We start from the raw sequence: 19760 nt of genomic DNA, 5'->3' as shown, positions 1-19760 counted from the left end.
TTCCTCGTCATATCTTAGAAAATATTTCATCGTAGTACGTAGTACCAAATATTTTTCCTATACGCAGAGATATCCCTTCAGCATTATCCTAGCCGTGCAGGCAACATTGCACGTGATCCTTCCTGCACTGTATAAACAACCAGTAAAACGCCTGTTGGGCGAAGAACGAGCGAGCGAGATAGTGAGCCCTGCACGTGCGGAAGGGCGAGAGGGTACTTCCAATGGAGCTTGTGCAAAGCACCCTTCTAACCGGTCGCTAGACGCTAGCGGTGTGCCAAATTTGAACGCAACCGGCCCAGCCGTTCCTGAGATCTGGAAGCGGCATTCTGCACGTGCGCACGTGCAAACGGGGTCCAAACTGACTTTTGCACGGCACCCTACTAACCGGTCCCCAGCCGTGTACCAAATTTGAGCGCAATCGGCCCAGCCGTTTTCGAGATCTGGAAGCGCCCCCTGCACGTGCGCACGTGCAGTAGTACCCTAAATTAGGCGTTTTCGGTTGGTGGTTAGCGTGCGTGCGATGCGGGCGGTTTATTTTTTTTTGCGGCGTTTTTGCGGTTTTTGCGGTTTGCGGCGGGCGGGCGTTTATTTGTTTTTTTTTTGCGACGTTTGCGCTGGCGTTTCGGGCGTGCGTTTTGCGGTGTTGGCGTTTTGCGGCGGGCGTTTTGCGGCGGGCGGGCGTTTTATGCGTTTTGCGGTGTTAATGTTTGGCGGCGCGCGGGTGAGCGATGCGGGCGGTTTTCTTTTTTTGCGTCGTTTGCTGTGTACAATTTTTTTGCGGTTGGCGGCGGTTGGGCGCTTTTTATGCTTTTCGGATGGCGGTTAGCGTGCGTACGATGCGGGCGGTTTTATTTTTTCGGCGTTTTGCGTTTTTTTGCCGGTTTGCTCCGGGCGGCCATTAATTTGTTTGTTTCTTTTTTTGCGACGTTTGCGTTGGCGTTTCGGGCGTGCGTTTTGCGCGTTTTGCGGTGTTTGCGTTTTGCGGCGGGCGGGCGTTTTTTCACAATTTAAAGTCCCAACCTCCGGGCCGCAGCGCTCCTCGAAAAGCGCTGCCCTCGAGTACTGAACGGCTCTGGGAAAGAAAAAAAAAATGGAAACCGAGGTCTTTAAAAAAAGATTGTAGGCACAAGGCGTAGCCGAGTGCCGGAAATTTTTTGAAGACCGAGGTTTCCATTTTTCTTCCAGAGCAAGTGATTACGAGCGAGCGAGCGAGCGCAGCGAGCGAAGCGAAGTCTTTTCAATATAACGGAAAAATCTCAGTATGAGCGGCCCGGCCCGGCCCGGCCCGGCCTGTAACGCTTTTGAGAGGCTTATATCTCAGCAACCTCTGGACCGATTGGCCTGCGGTCTTTTTTTTGCTGGGTAGCCCCATCCCTTCTACCCCGTAATTGATTACTTTTGATACATCTTAGTGGCCGTCGTGGCACGTGCCTCGCGAAAAGTCAAGGGTGTTCAAGCAGTTTTGCAAAAGTAGTGATTTTGAGAGGCCCATATCTCAGCAGCGGCTTGAGCGATTGTCTTGCGGTAATTTTCATAGGGTAGCTGCATCCCTTCTACCAAAGGTCGGATACTCTTGATCTATGTGAGTGACCCCCACTGCACGTGCAAAATACAAAAAGAAGAGGTGCCAAATTTGTTTCTATTTCAGTAACTCGGTAATTACTGGGGCGATTTCGCTGAAACTTGGCATATAGGTATGCACCCACCAGGCAATGCATTCCCATGTGTTGCGGTTAGGGTGCTACTGTACGTGCGCACGTGGAGGGGACGTTTTCAGATCTCGAGAACGGCTGGGCCGATTGCGCTCAAATTTGGTACACGTTTGGGGACCGGTTAGTAGGGTGCCGTGTAAAAGTCATTTTGGACCCCGTTTGCACGTGCGCACGTGCAGAATGCCGCTTCCAGATCTCAGGAACGGCTGGGCCGATTGTGTTCAAATTTGGCACACCGCTAGCGACCGGTTAGAAGGGTGCTTTGCACAAGCCCGTTGGAAGTACCCTCTCGCCCTTCGGCACGTGCAGGACTCACTATCTCGCTCGCTCGTTCTTCGCCCAAAAGGCGTTTTACTGGTATATATTCCCAGAACCGTTCAGTAATATATAGTCACAGAGGACCTAGAATAATCATTCCAATTTTCGTGTTTCGTCTTCATGTGACCAGAGGCGGATCCAGCTCAGAGGTTTGGGGGGGGGGGGGGGCAAACCATAACAATTTATCGATTCTTTCCATGCATCGTCCATAGGCGTAATGTTAAAATTATGCCGTTTGGGGGGGGGGCAAATGCCCATTTTGCCCCCCCCCCTGGATCCGCCACTGCATGTGACATGTTTGAAGAATGCGCTTGGAATTGCTTTTTTCGCTGCCCACGACCAGAACCCACATACACTTTGAGATAGGTAATTGTTTGTCATACGTTTATTTACACACTAATCAAGGCAGTTGTTAACCCGCGCCGGGCCGGTGCTCCGCGACTTCCGCGCCGGGCCGGGGGAGGGGTATCTGAACACCTCCTTCCCCCCGTTTAACTCGGCTCCTGGGCCACGTAGCGACACGCGGTAAGCGGCATTCGAAAGAGCGTCGAAATTAATGACGGTAACACTTCGGTCATTTTTTTGGTCAGGTCAAAGGTCAGGTCGCCAGAGGTCATCAAAAGTCAAATGTAGTCCATTTCAACAATTTTGGAAACCGCCAACGGCTAACTCCGGAACCAAATATGAGCTACAGCGCCGCGGAAAAGTGCATTCGATAGCCCTTTTACAGACCTTTCTGAGTTCTGACTATTGTTCTCAGATTTGACCTCAGGTCAACGGTTTAGTCTCTAGAGGGCAAAAACTGTAAAATAGCAGTTTTCAGGAAAACTGTTTTTCGGCAATAACTTTTGACACAACAGTGCCACGACATTACTGTTGGCAGCATCGTGTTCCTCTTGTCGAGACTCGTCGAAAGAGCTATTTTTTACCTTGAAAGGTCATTTTGAAAATTTGAACTCAGGTCAATGTTATGACCTGACCGAAAAGGGCCATGTTGCATATCAGTCGATCCGTATGTCGAGCTGAATACATCTGACATGTTTTCATCGCTCTAGCACGTCCTTATCAAAAGTTATAGCAAAAAAAAAAAAAACTGCTGGTGACCGTTAATGACCTGAGATGACCGCAGGGGCACATAGAGGGGTCACAGGTGCATTTTTCCGATTCAGTGTGTCATGTTTACCTATGAACTGATGTTTGAGAGGGTTTTGAGCACCATTCATCCAGAATAGGCGCATTTCAATTTTCTCCCATTCATTGACTTATATTGGAGAAGTCGCAAAATTGACATGACCTTAGGTCACTGATATCAAACTTCCGAGATCTAATTTTGTACATACTGTTATTCTTATTAATCGCTGAAAGTTTCAAGGCGATCGTTCAGTCGGTGTAGCTATGACGAGGATTGCAACTTTTTCTGAGGTGAGGTCACTTGACGTGGCCTGGTGACCTGACCTTGAGAGCCCTGGGTCTGAAATTTTCACAACATGTGTAGAAAAGATGCCTGAACAGCAGTAGCGGCGGAACACCCTCAATTAAGGGGGGGGGGGGGGGCACTGCCGACTTTTGGTCCCATTCTTTCCATGGAACGCCCATAGGGCTAATGTTAAAATGCCAAAATCAAAGGGGGGCACGGTGCCCCGGAGCCCTCCCCGTTCCGCCGCCTATGCTGAACAGGTGTGCCAATTTTCGAGATATCTCCGAAAAACCACAGGGGGGGGGGGGGTGTTCAAAAACACCTCTGGCCCGGTGCGGGTTAAAGATAGGTAGGTATAATGTGACTACTACCCAGAACACACTTTTTTATGTAGCTACCTACTTTGATGTAACTTTCTGGTTTGAAGAAAAGAAAGTCTCATTTTCCATCAGCATTGGAAAAAGTCACGCTGAACGGGAGCGTACAAAAACGAACATTCGTGGTCATAAAATCCTTGAAAACTGGGCTTTTCGTTTACACCCACACTCTACAGCTGTGCATTTGCTTGGTGTTCCCGCATATTATTGTTGTATGCTATTTCAAGCAAAGAAATAAGTATCAGTGCCTGCCCCCCCCCCCCCCTATTCACCTCGGGCTTAGTCCGCTAGCAACGGTAAATAGTTGTTGGTGAGGCGAGTGTCATACCGCAAACTTACCAGGAACGAGAAAGCTTTCTAGTGAAGAATGTTTACACCAGAAGTGCAAATCATGATTACGCTGCCTTAGAGCTTTACCTCTGTCTACCTTAAATCCTAGCTCCGCAACGCCAAACAGTGCTGATTCATTGCGGCGATACCAGTTTTGGCGATGCCGTGTTAGGTGGACGACGCGGCCGCTCAGTCTGGCAACATTTGCCGTTGCAGCTGACGCGGGGCCGAGTGGCCGCTCTGCCGGCGGCGGCAGTGGGCGCACAGCGGCCGCGGCGGCAGGGTGCGTAGAGCGGACTGGTGTGCACCTATACCGACGAACGAGAGGGCCGTGCGAGCGGAACTGCCGGAGAAGACCAGACACAATGTCAGCGCACGCCGTGAGCGCCGAGCAGCAGTCCGACGAGAATGGGCTGCAGCGGAGTGACAACTCAGTTCTGTTCGAGGATGTCTTGGAGCGGTGCTGCGGCACCGGACGCTGGCAGGTGCTCCTGGTCAGCTACATGTCCGTCATGTGGCTCATCTTCCCCTCATTCTCACTGTCGATGATCTTTGTAGGCGCAACGCCGAAGTATAAATGTGCCGACGGGTTCGACGTCAACACCACTTTTGCAGATCTTCCAGAGGAAGCGCCACGGTGTCACCCTCTCGGCGATAACAGCTCCTCGTGCACGCGCTGGGCGTTCGACAAGTCCGTGTACGAGTCGACAGTGGTGACCGAGTGGAATCTGGTGTGCGCGAGGAAGCCGCTGCTCTCCATGCTGCAGTCGTGGATGATGATCGGAGGTATGGCAGGCTCGGTGATCGGTGGACAACTTACGGACCGGTTCGGTCGCCGGACCGTCTTCCTGCCCTCGATGCTTCTCGTAATCGCCTGTTCCTTCTCTGCAGCACTGGTGAGCGACTACATCAGTTTTGCCGTGGTCCGATGTCTGACGGGGTTTGCCATGGCCAGCATGATCGCCAGCCAGTACGTGCTAGTGACAGAGCTGGGCGGCTGCAAGCATCGGGCGACGCTAACCACCGTCACGTATGCTCCATTCTCATGTGGAATTATGCTGGTGGCGGCGGCATCGTACGGCATCCGCACGCGCTGGTTGCTGCAGCTGGCGTTTGCCGTTCCGTGTGTGCTGTTCCTGCCCAACTTCTGGCTGATGCCCGAGTCGCCGCGTTGGCTGCTGGTCCAGGGCCGCCTTGAAGAGGCGTGCGAGGTGCTGCGTCAGGGTGCGCGCTGGAACCGCCGAAAGATGCCGCCCGACGACCAGGTGCTCAAGATGATGGAGGACGCGCGGCGGGGACTGCTGGCTCGTGAAGCGGCACTGAAGGGCGACGGCGAAAGGTCCGCACTGGAGCGCGCTCTGGACCTGGTGAGAACGCCACGCATGCGCACTTACACCCTAGCCAGTGCCTACATTGGTTTTGCTATATCAAGTGCGTACTTTGGCATTTCATTCGACATGGCTCAGCTGAGCTCAAGTCCTCATCTTGCTGCAGTGCTCTCGGGTGTTGTGGAGCTACCGTCCAACTTCATTTTTCCCATGCTCAACTTCTTTGGTCGCCGTCGCTGCTACACGTTTTTCCTCTCCCTAACGACGGTGACCATGTTTGTGGTGTTTGTCAAGAAGGACGCCACCCTGTGGCTTGTGCTGGGCCTGCTTGGCAGGTTTGGTGTATCATGTGCGTTTACGATGCGGAGTTCGTACCTGTCTGAGTACATGCCCACTCAGCAGCGTGGCCTGGCGCTGGGCGTCAGTCAGATGGCGGTCCGGGTGGGCGGCGCCGTGTCTCCGTTCGTGGTGGACCTGGTGAGCGATGTGCACGAGCTGGCGCCGTCGGCCGTGTTCGGTGCCGTGGCGCTGGTGGCCAGCCTGGCGGCGCTGCTGCTGCCCGAGACGGCCGGCAGACCGATGCCCGAGACCGTGGCAGACGTGGAGACAACGGGAATACTGATCGCGGACCGCTCTGCTGCTCAGACCAAAGGCGGCGTCATCAACACTGCAGCCCAGTTAGACGACAGTACCTAATTTGTGATGAACATGTACTGGGTATGCGTATGCACATTTATTCTATGAATGCGTAGACGTGTGAAGCATAAATGTTCATTTATGTAAGAAAATTGAAGTTTTATTTTGTAGCAGAATAATCGATAATGTCTGTGCTCCATGCATAACATTTATATGAAGGGGCAAACGCTTTGAATTCTTTATTTGATTAACCCATTTAGCCATTTAGTAGAAATCAAATATATTCATAGACACACAAAGTTCCGGTTTCACCAACCTTATTCACTGTACATATAGGTATAATGTATGATTGGTACAAGCAGAGATAACGGTAGAAGGTACAGTCGGGTACAGGCTGATGGTCCACTATACTCTTTAGGTATCCACCGGGTTCCTATGGCTCAGCATTGGCAGCAGCCGCCTGGTACCGGTAGGCTGTGCCGCATGACCCGAGAGTGAAACGGCACAGCCTACCCACGCTGTATGACACCGACTCGGATCGCCTGGTAGAGGCCAGAGGGTAAGGGTTGAGACCTGCCGATTTGGCTCGGCTCGGTGTATGAGGCGGGCTGGAGTGTGGTGTGGGGAGGGGGTGATGTGGGGAGGGAGTAAGCGGACCCGTGGCTGGGCATGTGTGGTCACTTGTCGCATAGAACCGATCGTGTCCCCCCTCCAAAAATTCGTTTTAGAAATATTCACAAAACCACAAAGTATTATATGTGTTTGTATGTCTGTGTGTGTCTGTGTGTATACTGATGTGTGCACCGATTGTTTATGTGTCCATATTACATGAAATCATGATCTGAGAAGCTTTTACCAAAAATGCAGTCAAAAAACTTCACAAAAAGTAAATTCCGCTTGCCTAAAACGCAATTATCTTAGATGACCTAGGTTGACGTTGACCTTGACCTTGACATCTGTACATCGTCGAACGTGTTCCATGATAGGTGGGAGGTGAGACTGGCAAAAAAGGCCGAAATCAAGGTGTCAAAAGCTCCCAAGGCCCATAGCCAACGCAAGATGTTGAGAATTGGCCATTTGGGTCATGACATGACCTGAAAAACGAGGTCATATCTCCGAAACTAAAAACCACAGAAACTTGAAATTTCCAGTGGACATCAAGAAAGGATAGAGGAGCAGCTATACGAAAAATCAGCCTTCTAGCTCTAAAAATGTTGAGTGCAGAGCAGAAAGACTACCTGGGGGGGGGGGGGGTGGCAACCCCCCCCCCCCATGTGCGGGCGAGGGTTAAGTGTTGAAGATGCGATCGACTTGTTGGTTCACAAGCCGGCCATGATAGTGTAAAATGGCTTCATCGTAGAACGATTAGTTTCCGAGATATAACCGGAAATGTAAAAGTGCAAAACCTACCGCTCTCGCGAGAGCCGTACGTCCGGCTCCGGGTTTTGTTGGTGATTTGAAACTGATTTTATTATGAGTTAATTTGACAGCGGTTTGTTGAGTTATAATATATGTCGTACCAGTTAAACGTTTTTCATAGTTTTGGAGTAAGTCGAAGTCGAAGTCAGGGACGGTCCTGAGGCCGGAGTCGCAGTCGGAATCGGAATAGGAGTAATGCTGCCACGACTCCGAAACTCTGTTTCTTTTTTGTCGATATTTTCGGCTTCAAAAGAAGCCAGGGGAAAGTGGAGTAAGACGGCCACTGTAACTTTGGAGCTATTTTCGGCTACCTAGAAATAAGAACGAGACGTTAGGCTGAGTGGAAACGTTCTTTAGAGTTAGGACATTTTACTTTCATTTGCCAAAGGATGAGACTTAGAGCTGATGCAACAAATGCATTGAAGCAATTTTCGCAGAACGTTGCCAAAACCCGTGTTGCTTCTTCACTTAAAATATATTTTGATCACAAGGTCATGTTTTCATCTAACTTGCTGCTTCGTATTGCGAGCGATATTGTCTCAGACAAAGGACATTTATAAATAGACGTACGCTTGTGTTCGTTTTGCGCGTCTACTTTCAAGCCACCTACAATTTTGGATAATCTGCATTGGACGTTACACCGGAGAAAGGAACGTAGGACTCGCGGCGCTCCGTAAGCACCATCGCAATAAATCACAAACATTTCGATGGACGTCCGAACAAACACGAGACAACCACGCATCGCTCGCCGTCGTCGTCTGGTCGGCTGTCGTGTCGGAGGAGCGTCGCTCAGCGCCGCCGTCGGGACGACTGGGAGGTGCACGAGTCGGAGAGTCTCGGCGAGCAGCCGTGCCGCAACAGCAGCGAGTCGAACTGCGCCAGGTACAGCTCCAGCTCGTCAGACTCAATGTCGCTCACTGTCGTGACGCTCCTGAAACGAACATCGGTGGCCGATCGGTCAGGTAACGGGATCAAGGAGAAGGAACTTTTCCTTGGAGAAGGCAAACAGCTATATTGCAGTGTGCAAAAGGTTGGTGCGCAGTTACAGAAAACAACGGCTGAACAGTATTACCAGGTATTGTTTATCATCATCAGGCAAACCTGTTTTAGTTATTTCGCGTCACGGCCATGCCGCGAGACCGGTTGGTCCGATCGTAACAAAACCATAGGCTGAGGGTTTGATGTCCCTCTTACTGTGCCTCTTAGACTCGGTACGTAAATTTGTAGGTAGTTACTAGTATTGAAAAGTGCCTCAAATACCATGGAAAATGTGCTTCGATCATTTTTAGGTCAGGTCGAAGGACAGGTGACCAGCGGTCATCAAGTAGTGTTCGCCACGGGCCGCAAAATCCCAGTCCATCCCAGCCCAGGCCCTTGGGTTCACAGCCCGGCCCAGCCCGAGCCCATTCATGGTAAAAGCGTCAAGGCCCAGCCCGGCCCAGTGGCGGCGGATTCGATTTTGGCGTGGGGGGGGGGGGCAAGATCCCAGTCGAGATGATGTCATAGGCGGATCCAGAAAGGCGTTTTCGACGCTGTAGGGGACATACCCCCAAAAAAAGTGTCCAAAATCCAAAAACTCCTCGGATTTCGATTCCTTACGGATCTACTGCTGAACGGTATAAAGCAAAAACAAATCCTGATAAAAGTGTTATTATTAGGAAACATAAGGTACGTTTTGTCTATTTCGGGCGATGCAGGGGCCAGGGGGGGGGGAGAGAAAATATTTGCTTTAAATGCCCGCTCCCTGGATCCGCCAGTGGACGATGTAACGCTTTTCGTATTGCTGTGTTAGAAAAAAAGCTCCAATGGGAAAAGTTGTGCCATAACCCGATCGCATAGGGGAGACCCGGGAGGTATGGGCCGGTTTTGTGAAAACGCAATTTTCTTCCAGTGGGCAGTGGCTAGACCCGGTTTTTCACTCTTAGCACGTGAAATTGCCTTTCGCCTGCAAAGTGTGCCTGATATTAGGCATCTGGGATCAACTATTTTGTCTCGAGATAACTTTCAATAAATGATGTGCTTTTTCGACTCAATCAAAATACACCGGGAGGTATGGGCCATGGCCCGGGAGGTATGGGCCGGTGCCATGTTTCATATTCTTTTCTCGACAATGAGAACAATACTCGTAGCTGGTATCTACCTTGATCTCTCTTAGAGCCCAGGAACCGCATAAGCAGCCAACAGCTTACTTCATTGAGGTCGCTTGGGCACAATGTATTTTGGTAAACTCTATCATTCACCATGAAATAAAATAAATAATATTTTTCTGTTCGAATGAAATTTGAAGTTAAATTTTTAACCTTGCGCGACAAAAATAAAACTTATTGAAGATGACACTCAATGAAAGCATCTTTTTATTGATTTAGGATCAACGGGGGTGGGTGGCCCGAACCTCCCGGTTAGGACGCCAGAATTTGCATAGCATCTCAGCCCATACTCTTGCAAGAAAGCTTCAAATTGTCTATCCAGTCTTAATTTGCATGCTTTAAACTTAATGTTAGCATTGGTCTGACATCATAAAACGAGTCTGTTTCAAATTTATCACGAATTTTCTGTATGTACAGTATTTTACTCGAAGAGGGCAAAAACGCTTTATCACCGCTCATCGCCAAAGAAGACTGAGGAGGATTTTGAAAATCACGTGGGTTGTATAACGGAATGGCTGCTACCAGTTTACACGGTCAAATGTGTAAAAATACGCAACACTTCTTCAAAACTGCGATGGCCCATACCTCCAGGGGGCCCATACCTCCCGGGTCTCCCCTATTAGATGTTGAAGAACGGTTCCAAACCTCTTCAGGTAGGCGAGCGCTATTCTTCAATGAGGTAACTCGTTACCATTTCCTCTGTTCATTTTCCGTTCGGTTTCCGTTTAACCTTCCTTTAAAAATTATTTCTGAGACAGATAGGTATCAACCGAAACTAGCTCACAGCGGGAGGAGACCGCTGAAACGTTCAGAGACAGTCGGTCGCATCTAAACCTATTGGGACAGCAATCCGCCAGAAACCCTCCCCAAGGCAGTAGTTCGCCAACTAAGCTCACCGAGACGGGCTGTCTCGATGGGTTGATACAGTTAGCCTACAGCAAGGCTTAACTAAGGCCCAAACGCTCGTCAAGTTGGGAACGGAGGGCTGAGGCGAGGGAGCGGCGGGCTAGGGTGAAGGAACGGTGGACTGGAACGAGGATCCAGAAGCTCTGGGTGGGGCGTTTCTTTATCAGGGCTTTAGGGTGCGCTGACTGCGGTAAGGTCCAAATTATCACACCAAATTTTGCCACGACATCTACCGATTTAGGCACTCGAGAATCAGCGGCCAGTGATATCTGCAAAGACGAAGCATTTCCAACCCAGCTTCAGCCTGGTGTTAGGGTGCCTCAGGTGGCTTTAATTACAGTTGCACATACCAAACGACCTCAGTGCAGCCAGTCTGTGGCCGAAACTATTCGGAACAGACTTCAACAAAAAGTGAGACAAGGTTAGTGCTATCGTTTAGTGCCATTGTAGACTTGGGCCCCGTTGGCTTGACCCACTGGAAGGTGGTAGTTATCGGACGCTGCGGGGCATACTCATTTTTCCAAAATGCCTCAGATTTTGCTTTCGTGTTCATAGGCGGCGGAACGGGGAGGGCACCGGGGCACCGTGCCCCCCTTTGATTTTGGAATTTTAACGTTGGCCCTATGGGCGTTGCATGGAAAGAATGGGACCAAAAGTCGGCAGCCCCCCCCCCCTCCCTTAATTGAAGGTGTTCCGCCGCTACTGTTCGTGTTTGATGCTCTTTATTCTATAGTCAGCCTTTAGACAGAGGGGGGCCCACTAATGATCAGTGCCCTAACCCTGAAAAGTTTCGAACATTAATTTTTACTTTTTTAATAGTGAAAACTGAAATAAAGCGAATACTGAACTGTGAACATCCAGTTTTTACACTGGCCCCACACAAGCCTCCGAATGCCCAAAGCAGATCTCTGATGACTGGCCTTTGGGTGTCATACCATACCGTGCATTGGTCAATGTCGTCAATGTGTACGACCTCTGCGTTTACCATTTTATGCGCTGGAAACTGTTGCGCTCGAAAAAATCGGGGGAGTGGCTTATTATGAGCGCTCATCAGTCCTAACTACCCGCAAGCGAATGACTAGCCCTTCAGTCTCCACTCGCTTGCGATTTGGCATTTATGTAGGCACAAAATAGAGGCAAACGACCACTGAAGGTATGAGTTGCGTCACTTGCACACATCTATAAATCGAATCTGAAAAGACAAAAACAAAATTATATAAAGCGGAAATGGTTAGCATTTACACATATTCAAAAGGCACCGTTGGACAAACTGTAGGAGCGCATAGCTGCAATATCAGGTTATGGAAATTTTGCTCATGTTTAGGGCACAAATCATGGAGGGGCAAGAATATACGTTTGCCCCTCCTCCAAAAGTTTCTTAGCCCGATGCCTCCTCTGCCATCCCGTATCCGTCGCCCCTGTAAGCGGTCACTGAAGGCCTGGGTTGCCACTGCGTCACGTTGACGCTTATAATGCCTCCAAAACTAGGTTGAAGAGCGGAAAACTTCAATTGAACGTGAACGCTTGCCATTTAAGAAAGGCAACGTATGATAAAGTATATGGGCATCTGGTTAAATTTTCAGATGATCGAACAGAATAATCAGGTATATGGTTTCTTGTCTAAGCTTTGTCACAAATTATGGGGGGGGGGCAAAAAGATACCTTTGCCCCCACGAGTTTGCCAGGGGGGGCAGCTGCCCCCCCCTGCCCACCCGAATCCGCCGCCCCTGGCCCGGCCCAGCCCGTAAAAAATTATTGGATTAAAAATTGCTGACACCACACAAGTATCCAAAGGTAGCAAAGAAACAATCTGTTTCGAGCAGCATGCACAATGCACATTTCATGCGTACCTACTTTATTTTCTCATTTTTGAGTCTTGCACAGTAATAAGCTATATGTACAATCTACATGGTTATAGTTTTTGTCTCAGTTGCGAACCCCTGACTCCGCTCAACAGTTCTTGGCCCAGCCCATCCATCCACAGCCCATCGATCCTTCATATATGAGGGCCCAGCCTAGTCCGTAGCCCAGCCCAGCCCATGGCCCATTGGACTGGCCCGGCCCATGGCGAACACTGTCATCAAGTTCAAATTGTAATGACTTAGATGTTTTTGGACAACTTGGCTCGTAGCTCGTGAAGGCTTAGCACATGTGGGAAATTGTTCTGCATTTTTATTTCAAGCTCTTTTGCTATTTTGTACTGAGATGTGACCTCAGGTCAGTGATTTGGCCTGTAGAGGGTAAAGGCCTACGAGGTTGAGATTTCTGTGGAAAAATGTCGGTGCTAGAGCTTTTGACACATTTGCGATAATGATTTTACCGGTATCGTGCCTCTCTCTACAGGATTCGTCGAATGAAGTATATTTTAACATTGAAGGTAAGTTTAAAGATCTAACTTAATTTCAAAGTTTAATTTTGTCCCATTGACTTAACTCTCGCCCGCACATGGGGGGGGGGGGGGTTGCCACCACCCCCCAGGTAGTCTTTCTGCTCTGCACTCAACATTTTTAGAGCTAGAAGACTGATTTTTCGTATAGCTGCTCCTCTAACCTTTCTTGATGTCCACTGAAAATGTCAAGTTTCTGTGATTTTTGGTTTCGGAGATATGACCTTGTTTTTCAGGCTATGTCATGACCCAAATGGCCAATTCTCAACATCTTGCGTTTGCCATGGGCCTTGTGAGCTTTTGACACCTTGATTTCGGCCTTTTTTTGCCAGTCTTACCTCCCACCTATCATGAAACATGTTCGACGATGTACAGGTGTCAAGGTCAGGGTCAAGGTCAACCTAGGTCATCTAAGATAATTGTGTTTTGGGCAAGCTGAATTTGCTTTTTTTTAGTTTTTTTGACTGCATTTTTGGTAAAAGCTTCTCAGATCATGATTTCCTGTAATATGGACACAAAAACAATCGGTGCACACATCAGTATACACACACATATAATTGACCTTGACCTAACTTGACCTGAAATGACCTCAGCAGCAAAAACCTGGTCGGGTAGTGTGACAAAGAGGTTCTAGCTGGCTTGGCACCAGAAAACAGCATCGTCATCGGTATATTATAAGCAGGGCACTTGATATCCAACGGTGACCCAAAACAGCAACATTTTTTTTTTGTTTGACCTGACCTGGAAGGTCAATGACTGACCTGAGAAGGTAAAACTGGGCATCATTGGATTTGTCTCTTCCCAATTTTTTTTTTTGTTCTTTACCGCTAAGCTCTATCTCCAACAGGAACGAAATGGCGCGAGGGGGGCTGGCAGCCCCCCCCCCCATGTGCGTTCTAGGATGGGAAAATGGCATGTGCGGGCGAGGGTTAAAATGGAGAGGTTGAAAGTGATTTCTCACAAATTTCAAGACCAAGGGCATTACTTTCAAACATCCTCTAACGCTAAAAAATGCAGTGAATTTTAAAAGAATTCGTTGAGTCTGCGTAGTTATGGCTAGCATTCACTTTTATTGGGGTAAGGTCACTTGACGTGGCCTGGTGACATGACCTTAAATGACCTAAATGTGAAATTTTTACGATACATACGTGCGAGCAAGATATATCATGACGCGTCGCAAAACACCTCGTGCTAGGTATCGCCTTTATACGAGTAGGTATTCGCCAAAAACGGAGGGAACCGTAAACAAGCCCCTTCCGGGCCACGGTTCGTCTTAGGATTGATCGTTGATTTACAACCAATCCTAAGACAAAATGTGGTTCGTAAAACATTGTAAGGTTAATAATTTAGGTACACCTATAATTGGCCGCCTAAGTATTGATTCCACTGAAGCGTCGGGTGGCCGATTTACCTGACATCGAGTGCGGCCAGGTTGGGCATGGAGCCGGTGGTGCCGCACTCCATCTCCATGTCTGGCAGCGGGTGGGTGCCGTAGTCGGTGAAGAAGCGCGTCAGCTCCGACTCGTCCGAGGAGGTGAGCGAGGTGATGGAGAGCGGCAGCGTGGGCGTCAGCGACAGCTGCTCGCACAGGCCCTCGTCCAGCAGCACGGCGCTGCTGCGGCTGAAGGTGCGCGGCGTCTCCGCGCCGTCCTCGTCCTCGGCCTCGCCCATGTCCAGCACCTCGTCAATGTCCTCGTCGAGCCGGTCGAGCAGCTCACCCAGACTGCTGCCGGGCACGTCCTCCTGGCGGGGCGTCACCTCCTCCTCCTCCTCCGCCTCTTCCTCTCCCTCCCCGTCACTGACGTCGAACTCTACTGCCGAGCGGGCCTTCTTGGTCGGCTCGCTACCGCGCGCCGGCGCCGGCGACTTCTTCATGGCGCCCTTGGACGAGGTGGGCTCGATCTTGCTCTTCGGTGAAGGGCTGCGCGCAGCTGCCTTTGGTGAGTGCGATCGTGCTGCTCGCTGCGGCGATGGCCCATGGGCAGCGCGCCTCGGCGACGGACTGCGTGCTTTGGGCTTCGTCGGTGGCTGCGGCAGTGTATGCTTGTGCTGGAGAGCAAGTGCCACTGGTTTGGGCCGAGCAGGCGCCGCCTTATGTTTGGGTTTGGGCGCTGCCGCTGGTTTCTGCGGGGCCGGCTGGGCCCGAGGTCGGCTGGTGGACCGGCTGCCCTGCGATCTCGTCCTACTGTTGGTACGCTGTCTCTGACGCCGACAGGGCCTGCGGGCTCCGGTCGCCCGCCGTCCTGCAACGACACAGCCAGTCAAACCACGGAATGTTACTGAAATTACTCTGACTTATGGTAGGGGAAGCAACCAATTACTGATGGGTTTCTGGTATATCCCAGACTGGTAGGTACTTGAACTCCTTTGATAACCTATCGGTCTGAAGGTGAAGTATGTCGGTGGAGTCAATTGCAGTTTATGACTCTTTGGATAGTGTCTGCTAACCATGAGGTCGTTCCTAAATTTATTTTGCGGTGATCAACTACATCTCATGCACACCGAGTCACGGTCAACTCGAAGTAAACGTGAGAAGCTGTATCTGCGTGCGGTACCAAATCGACTTCTAGCAAGAGAAATGATCAGAACCTTCGTCTGAGCAGCGGGCTTGTCTGAGATGAATGAATTAACCCTATTAGTGGCAGGCTCCTGGCTACCCCTATTAGTGGCAGGGGGGGCTGTTTACGACCCCCCCTTGATATCTCGAGATCTAACGGGCCGATTTTCAAAATTCAAACGGCATTCGACTTCGCTCAACGTGATCTACATTTCTAAAAAAAAAAAATTAAGAAAATGTCAAAAGGGGGGTTGAGGGGGGTAAAAACGGGCAAATTGCAGATACATTTTAGACTGCTTATCACGGCCAGGTTTCTGAACCAATCTTAACGCAACTTTTGCCGATCGATAAAGAATGAACCAGGAATTCACATGGATCCTAAAAATATGCATTTTCAAAAATCATAGGCGGATACAGATCATTGAGATTGGGGGTACACAAAAAGTATAGCAAATAAGGTTTTTGTTGGTACTGTTTCTAAAAAGGGTGGTAATGGTCTTGTTATGTTACAATTTTCTTATGAGAGAACGACTACAATTGTATTGGTCATGCATAGGCGGTGTCAGGGCACCTATGTTGGGAGGTAAAACATAACCCCCCTTTTTGGACGCCTGGATCCGCCTATTATAGCAAAAACGTGTCAAAAGAGGATGCACAATAACTTTGTATATGTTATCACATGATAAAACTGGTGCATACAGTTATAATACATCAGCATCGTGATCATCGCCCAAATGACTCGCTTCACGAATAGGACCCCCCAATTCCCAGTGCTCTGGAGCCGCCCTTGGTAAAGTTATGAACTTGAAATTTTCAGGGAATGTGCCCAATTTAGTTTTAGGAAAAGTCAGAAAATTTCAGCATCGTAGCTTCAGCGGTTTCGGAGATATTCCCGAAAAACCTGAGGGGTGGATGAAAACAACCCCCCCTGCCACTAATAGGGTTAAGTGCTGTACTCCGGCTTGACTCATACTGAATAAGGAAGCAGTTGATTCAAAATTATCTATGTGTGGTATGCTACAGCTATTACTTACGAAGAGGTATACAATAACAAGTTACTGTAAATCTAAAACGGTGGACTCGTTGGGCTGAGGATCCAGGAAACTGCTGTTGTCAGTGTCGGTCTGGCGATCCGACTGACCTGCTGTCCACCGGTGGACCAGTCGCTGCATGCGCAGCATGGCCACCACGGCCCAGGCGGCGGCGCGGAACTTGCGCACGGGTTTGAGCAGGCGCCGGTAGTCTGGCAGGAAGCAGCCGCCCGTCAGCTGCACCATCTTCTCCAGCGTCAGCGTCTCCGTCTCCTGGTAGCCGCCGAGCAGGATCATCAGGTAGCGTTTCTGCCAGCAGAGCGCGCGCCGGTAGCTCTCGGCGCGCATGTAGCGGCTGTACGCTTCCTGGACGCGGCCGTCGTCGCCCTCGCCCTGCGTGGAGACGGGCGCCGGCCGCGCCGCCAGCCGCAGTCGCTCCAGCTCGGCGTCCAGCTGGTCAATGTGAGACTGCAGCAGCGACCGCTCGCGGCCCCACTGAGCGCGCTCCGACTCCAGTTGCTCCTTGTAGCGCGCCAGGATGGCGTCGTCGACGGCCGACTCCACGGCAGCGTCGGCCGGGACCGGGCTGGGAGCCGGCGCCGGAGCTGGCGACGGCTCGTCGTCTCGGCCGGCGAGCTCTGCAGCCAGCTGCAGCAGCCGCGTCCGCGTCCGCTCCGCCTCCGTGTTGATGTCGACCACGGCGGCCACCTGCGGGACAGAAACAGCGGCTGGTTGTCGGCGAGCAGGCCCAACTACCAGCTTCGGGCTGTTATTTGAGCATACTGCACGTGCTGTTAACACCATCCTAGGCAGCAAAATTTAGGATAATGCCTGATGCTCGCTGATGGGAAGTCCACCAAAGGAGGATGGGTATGCTGAATGCATTCGTTGGCGTTCTGAGTGCCGTTTTGAACTGGTGTTGCAGGCTCTATGGGACTGGGGGCGCCATTCGTAACGGTGCTGCTGGTTTGTTGGGATTCAGGCCGTTTGTGACTGTGCTCTGGGTTCGTGGAAATTCGGGTCGCCGTTCGTCACTGACCGCCGTGAGCAGCTGAGCGGCAGTTCGGCTGAGCTCGGCCACCGCCCGGCCATGGTCGGCGGCCGGCCTCTGTACGTCCTCGGCTGCCGTCTTGTGAGCCGCCTGAACCTGCCGCAGCTCCTGCTGCAGCCTCTTCAGCTTCCCCTGAAGCGGCTTGACGCGCTCGGCGGCAGTCGTGCGCACTTCAGCGCAGGCTTCATCAACCTGGGGAACAGATCTGCTGTCTGTTGCGGGTCCGAACCAGCGGAGAGTGGGCTACGCGCGGATCTGTGATAATAGTAAATGAGTGCATTCTGCCCCGCTACAGACCCAGGTAAAGACGACTGTCCAGTGCCCACAGACCCACGGCCCACCTGTGTCTCTAGTTTCTCGGCCTGCTGCTCCTGTTCGGTGACGCGCTGCTCCAGCTGCTGGGCGCTGCGTCCGCCGGACTCTGCCTGGCCCCGGCCCTGGTCCAGCTCCTGGCTGAGCTGGGCCGCCCGGCCCCGCTCGCACTCGACACAGGCCAGCATGTCCCGGCAGCGCTGCTGCTCGGCGCCCAGCTGCTCGGCCAGTCTCTGGACGGCGCCGCGGCCGCTGCGCTTGGCGCACAGTTCGCTCACGCGCTCCCCGGCGCCGTCCAGTTTGGCCAGACACGCCTGGACCCGCTGTAGGTCCTGACAGCCCGTGTCCGTCGTACGTATCAGCTCCTGGACACAGGGCAAACGAAGGTGCGTCCATATCATAACAGAACTGTAGATATGTCGCGTACACACACCCATCTACTTCTAGCACATTTCTATGGATCAGTACGGTTAGCGTTCGCCGCAGTCTGGGTGCTCAGTGGAGTCATTCCTTCGGCACCGAGCGGCACTGCCACTGACCTGCATGATCTTATCCTCCCGGTCCACCAGCTGCTGGGTGGCCGTCTTGGCGGCGGCGAACTCGTGCAACTGCGAGTCCAGACTGGAGCGCGTCTGGTCGAGCCGCTCGTCGCCCTTGCGCAGCTCCGACAGCGCCTGCGCCAGGTCCGTCTCCATGGCCGAGAGCGCGCCGCGCTGCTCACTCAGCCGACCGGTCAGCGCCAGCTTCGACTTATGCTCTCCATCTAGCGAGGTCTGCATCTCCCGCACCTGAGATAGCTCTTCCTTCAGGTCACTGGACAGCTTGGACACTGCTCCGGCGGGAAGAAAACACGTGTAAGGGAGAGATCAGCACGTCACCATTCACAGAACAAACCACAAACAACACTGCGGCAAGAGAGCTAGCCGCTAGCCTTCGGGCAACCACAGTTCACCCCAGCAGTGACGCCTCGTGTTTACTCACAACACTCCCCGCACCAAAACTGGACGTTCCAGTACCATGAGCGTATAGGAGCCGGCGGTTCTCCCACGGACAGACCTTTGTCGTTGAGGCTGTCCTGTTTCCGTTTGAGCTCGCTGACGAGGCGCGCCACGGCCCGGCGCAGCGTGGCCGTCTCCATGTCGGACACCTCCACAGCCGAGTCGGACGCCTGAGAGCGTGGCGTCAGCTGGCTCGGAGACGCGTACGCCTTGACGAAGCGCAGCTCCATCAGACTCAGCGCCTGGCGTGCAGCACATGCACACAATCATATCGGGCCCGTACCGGCGACAGAGGACACTCGTCATGCTCAACTCGTCTGGCACTGTCTATCAAGAGAACAGTGATAGGGGGATGAAAAACTACATACATTCCGTTAATGACTGAGTTAACATTGACTTTGAATGTCGTTAGATGAAATCGTTAGATTTCCTAAACGACTGGACACTGGGGAAATCAAGAAGCTTATGGCTTCACCAAACTCGTGCGTCCTCGTGCAAACAAGCTGCTCGGACCGCTAGGCGAGGTCGGTGGAGCCGCTGGGACGGCTGACCTGCAGTCCCTCGGTGTGCAGCTTGGTGAGCAGCTGCTGCAGCCGTCGGCACAGCTGCGGGTCGAGCAGCTCGTCGGCGCTGCTCTCCTCGGCGGTGGAGGCGAGCGGCGTGTCGTCGGCGGGCCGCGCCACCGAGGTGCGGCGCACCATCTGCACCAGCTGCGCCTCCACCTCGCGCCGGCGCTCCTGCTCGGTCCGCTTCTCGGAGCTCAGCTGGTCCAGCGCCCGCTCCATGGCGCGCGCCCGCTCGCCCGCCTCGTGCGCCTGTCAGGGGAAAGGACACT

At 51.8% G+C, this 19760-nt stretch overlaps 2 protein-coding genes across 4 annotated transcripts in view; one reads left to right on the top strand and one right to left on the bottom strand.

Annotated features, from left to right (window-relative positions):
• Positions 1 to 4436: 4436 nt before the first annotated feature.
• Positions 4437 to 6360, top strand: LOC122383266 (solute carrier family 22 member 7-like). Its single transcript, XM_043369563.1, has one exon. The coding sequence runs from the start codon at positions 4520 to 4522 to the stop codon at positions 6176 to 6178; it is 1659 nt and encodes a 552-aa protein (XP_043225498.1). The 5' UTR covers positions 4437 to 4519; the 3' UTR covers positions 6179 to 6360.
• A 1644-nt stretch (positions 6361 to 8004) lies between these two features.
• The window catches only part of LOC122382929, a 72371-nt gene continuing 60615 nt past the window's right edge, over positions 8005 to 19760 (bottom strand). For all 3 annotated transcript variants that reach the window (XM_043368941.1, XM_043369030.1, XM_043369114.1), the window contains 8 exons: positions 19477 to 19740; positions 18984 to 19167; positions 18467 to 18756; positions 17957 to 18292; positions 17604 to 17807; positions 16675 to 17272; positions 14388 to 15219; positions 8005 to 8468 (listed from right to left, as the gene is read on the bottom strand). In XM_043368941.1, the coding sequence (XP_043224876.1) occupies positions 8327 to 8468; positions 14388 to 15219; positions 16675 to 17272; positions 17604 to 17807; positions 17957 to 18292; positions 18467 to 18756; positions 18984 to 19167; positions 19477 to 19740 (2850 nt within the window). In that variant the 3' untranslated portion in view covers positions 8005 to 8326. The remainder of the gene's footprint in view (positions 8469 to 14387; positions 15220 to 16674; positions 17273 to 17603; positions 17808 to 17956; positions 18293 to 18466; positions 18757 to 18983; positions 19168 to 19476; positions 19741 to 19760) is intronic.

Source organism: Amphibalanus amphitrite, unplaced genomic scaffold (assembly GCF_019059575.1).
Source record: "Amphibalanus amphitrite isolate SeventyFive unplaced genomic scaffold, NRLGWU_Aamphi_draft 000001F_arrow, whole genome shotgun sequence".
Lineage (NCBI taxonomy): Eukaryota > Metazoa > Arthropoda > Thecostraca > Balanomorpha > Balanidae > Amphibalanus > Amphibalanus amphitrite.
This window is presented reverse-complemented; position numbering and strand designations above follow the sequence as displayed.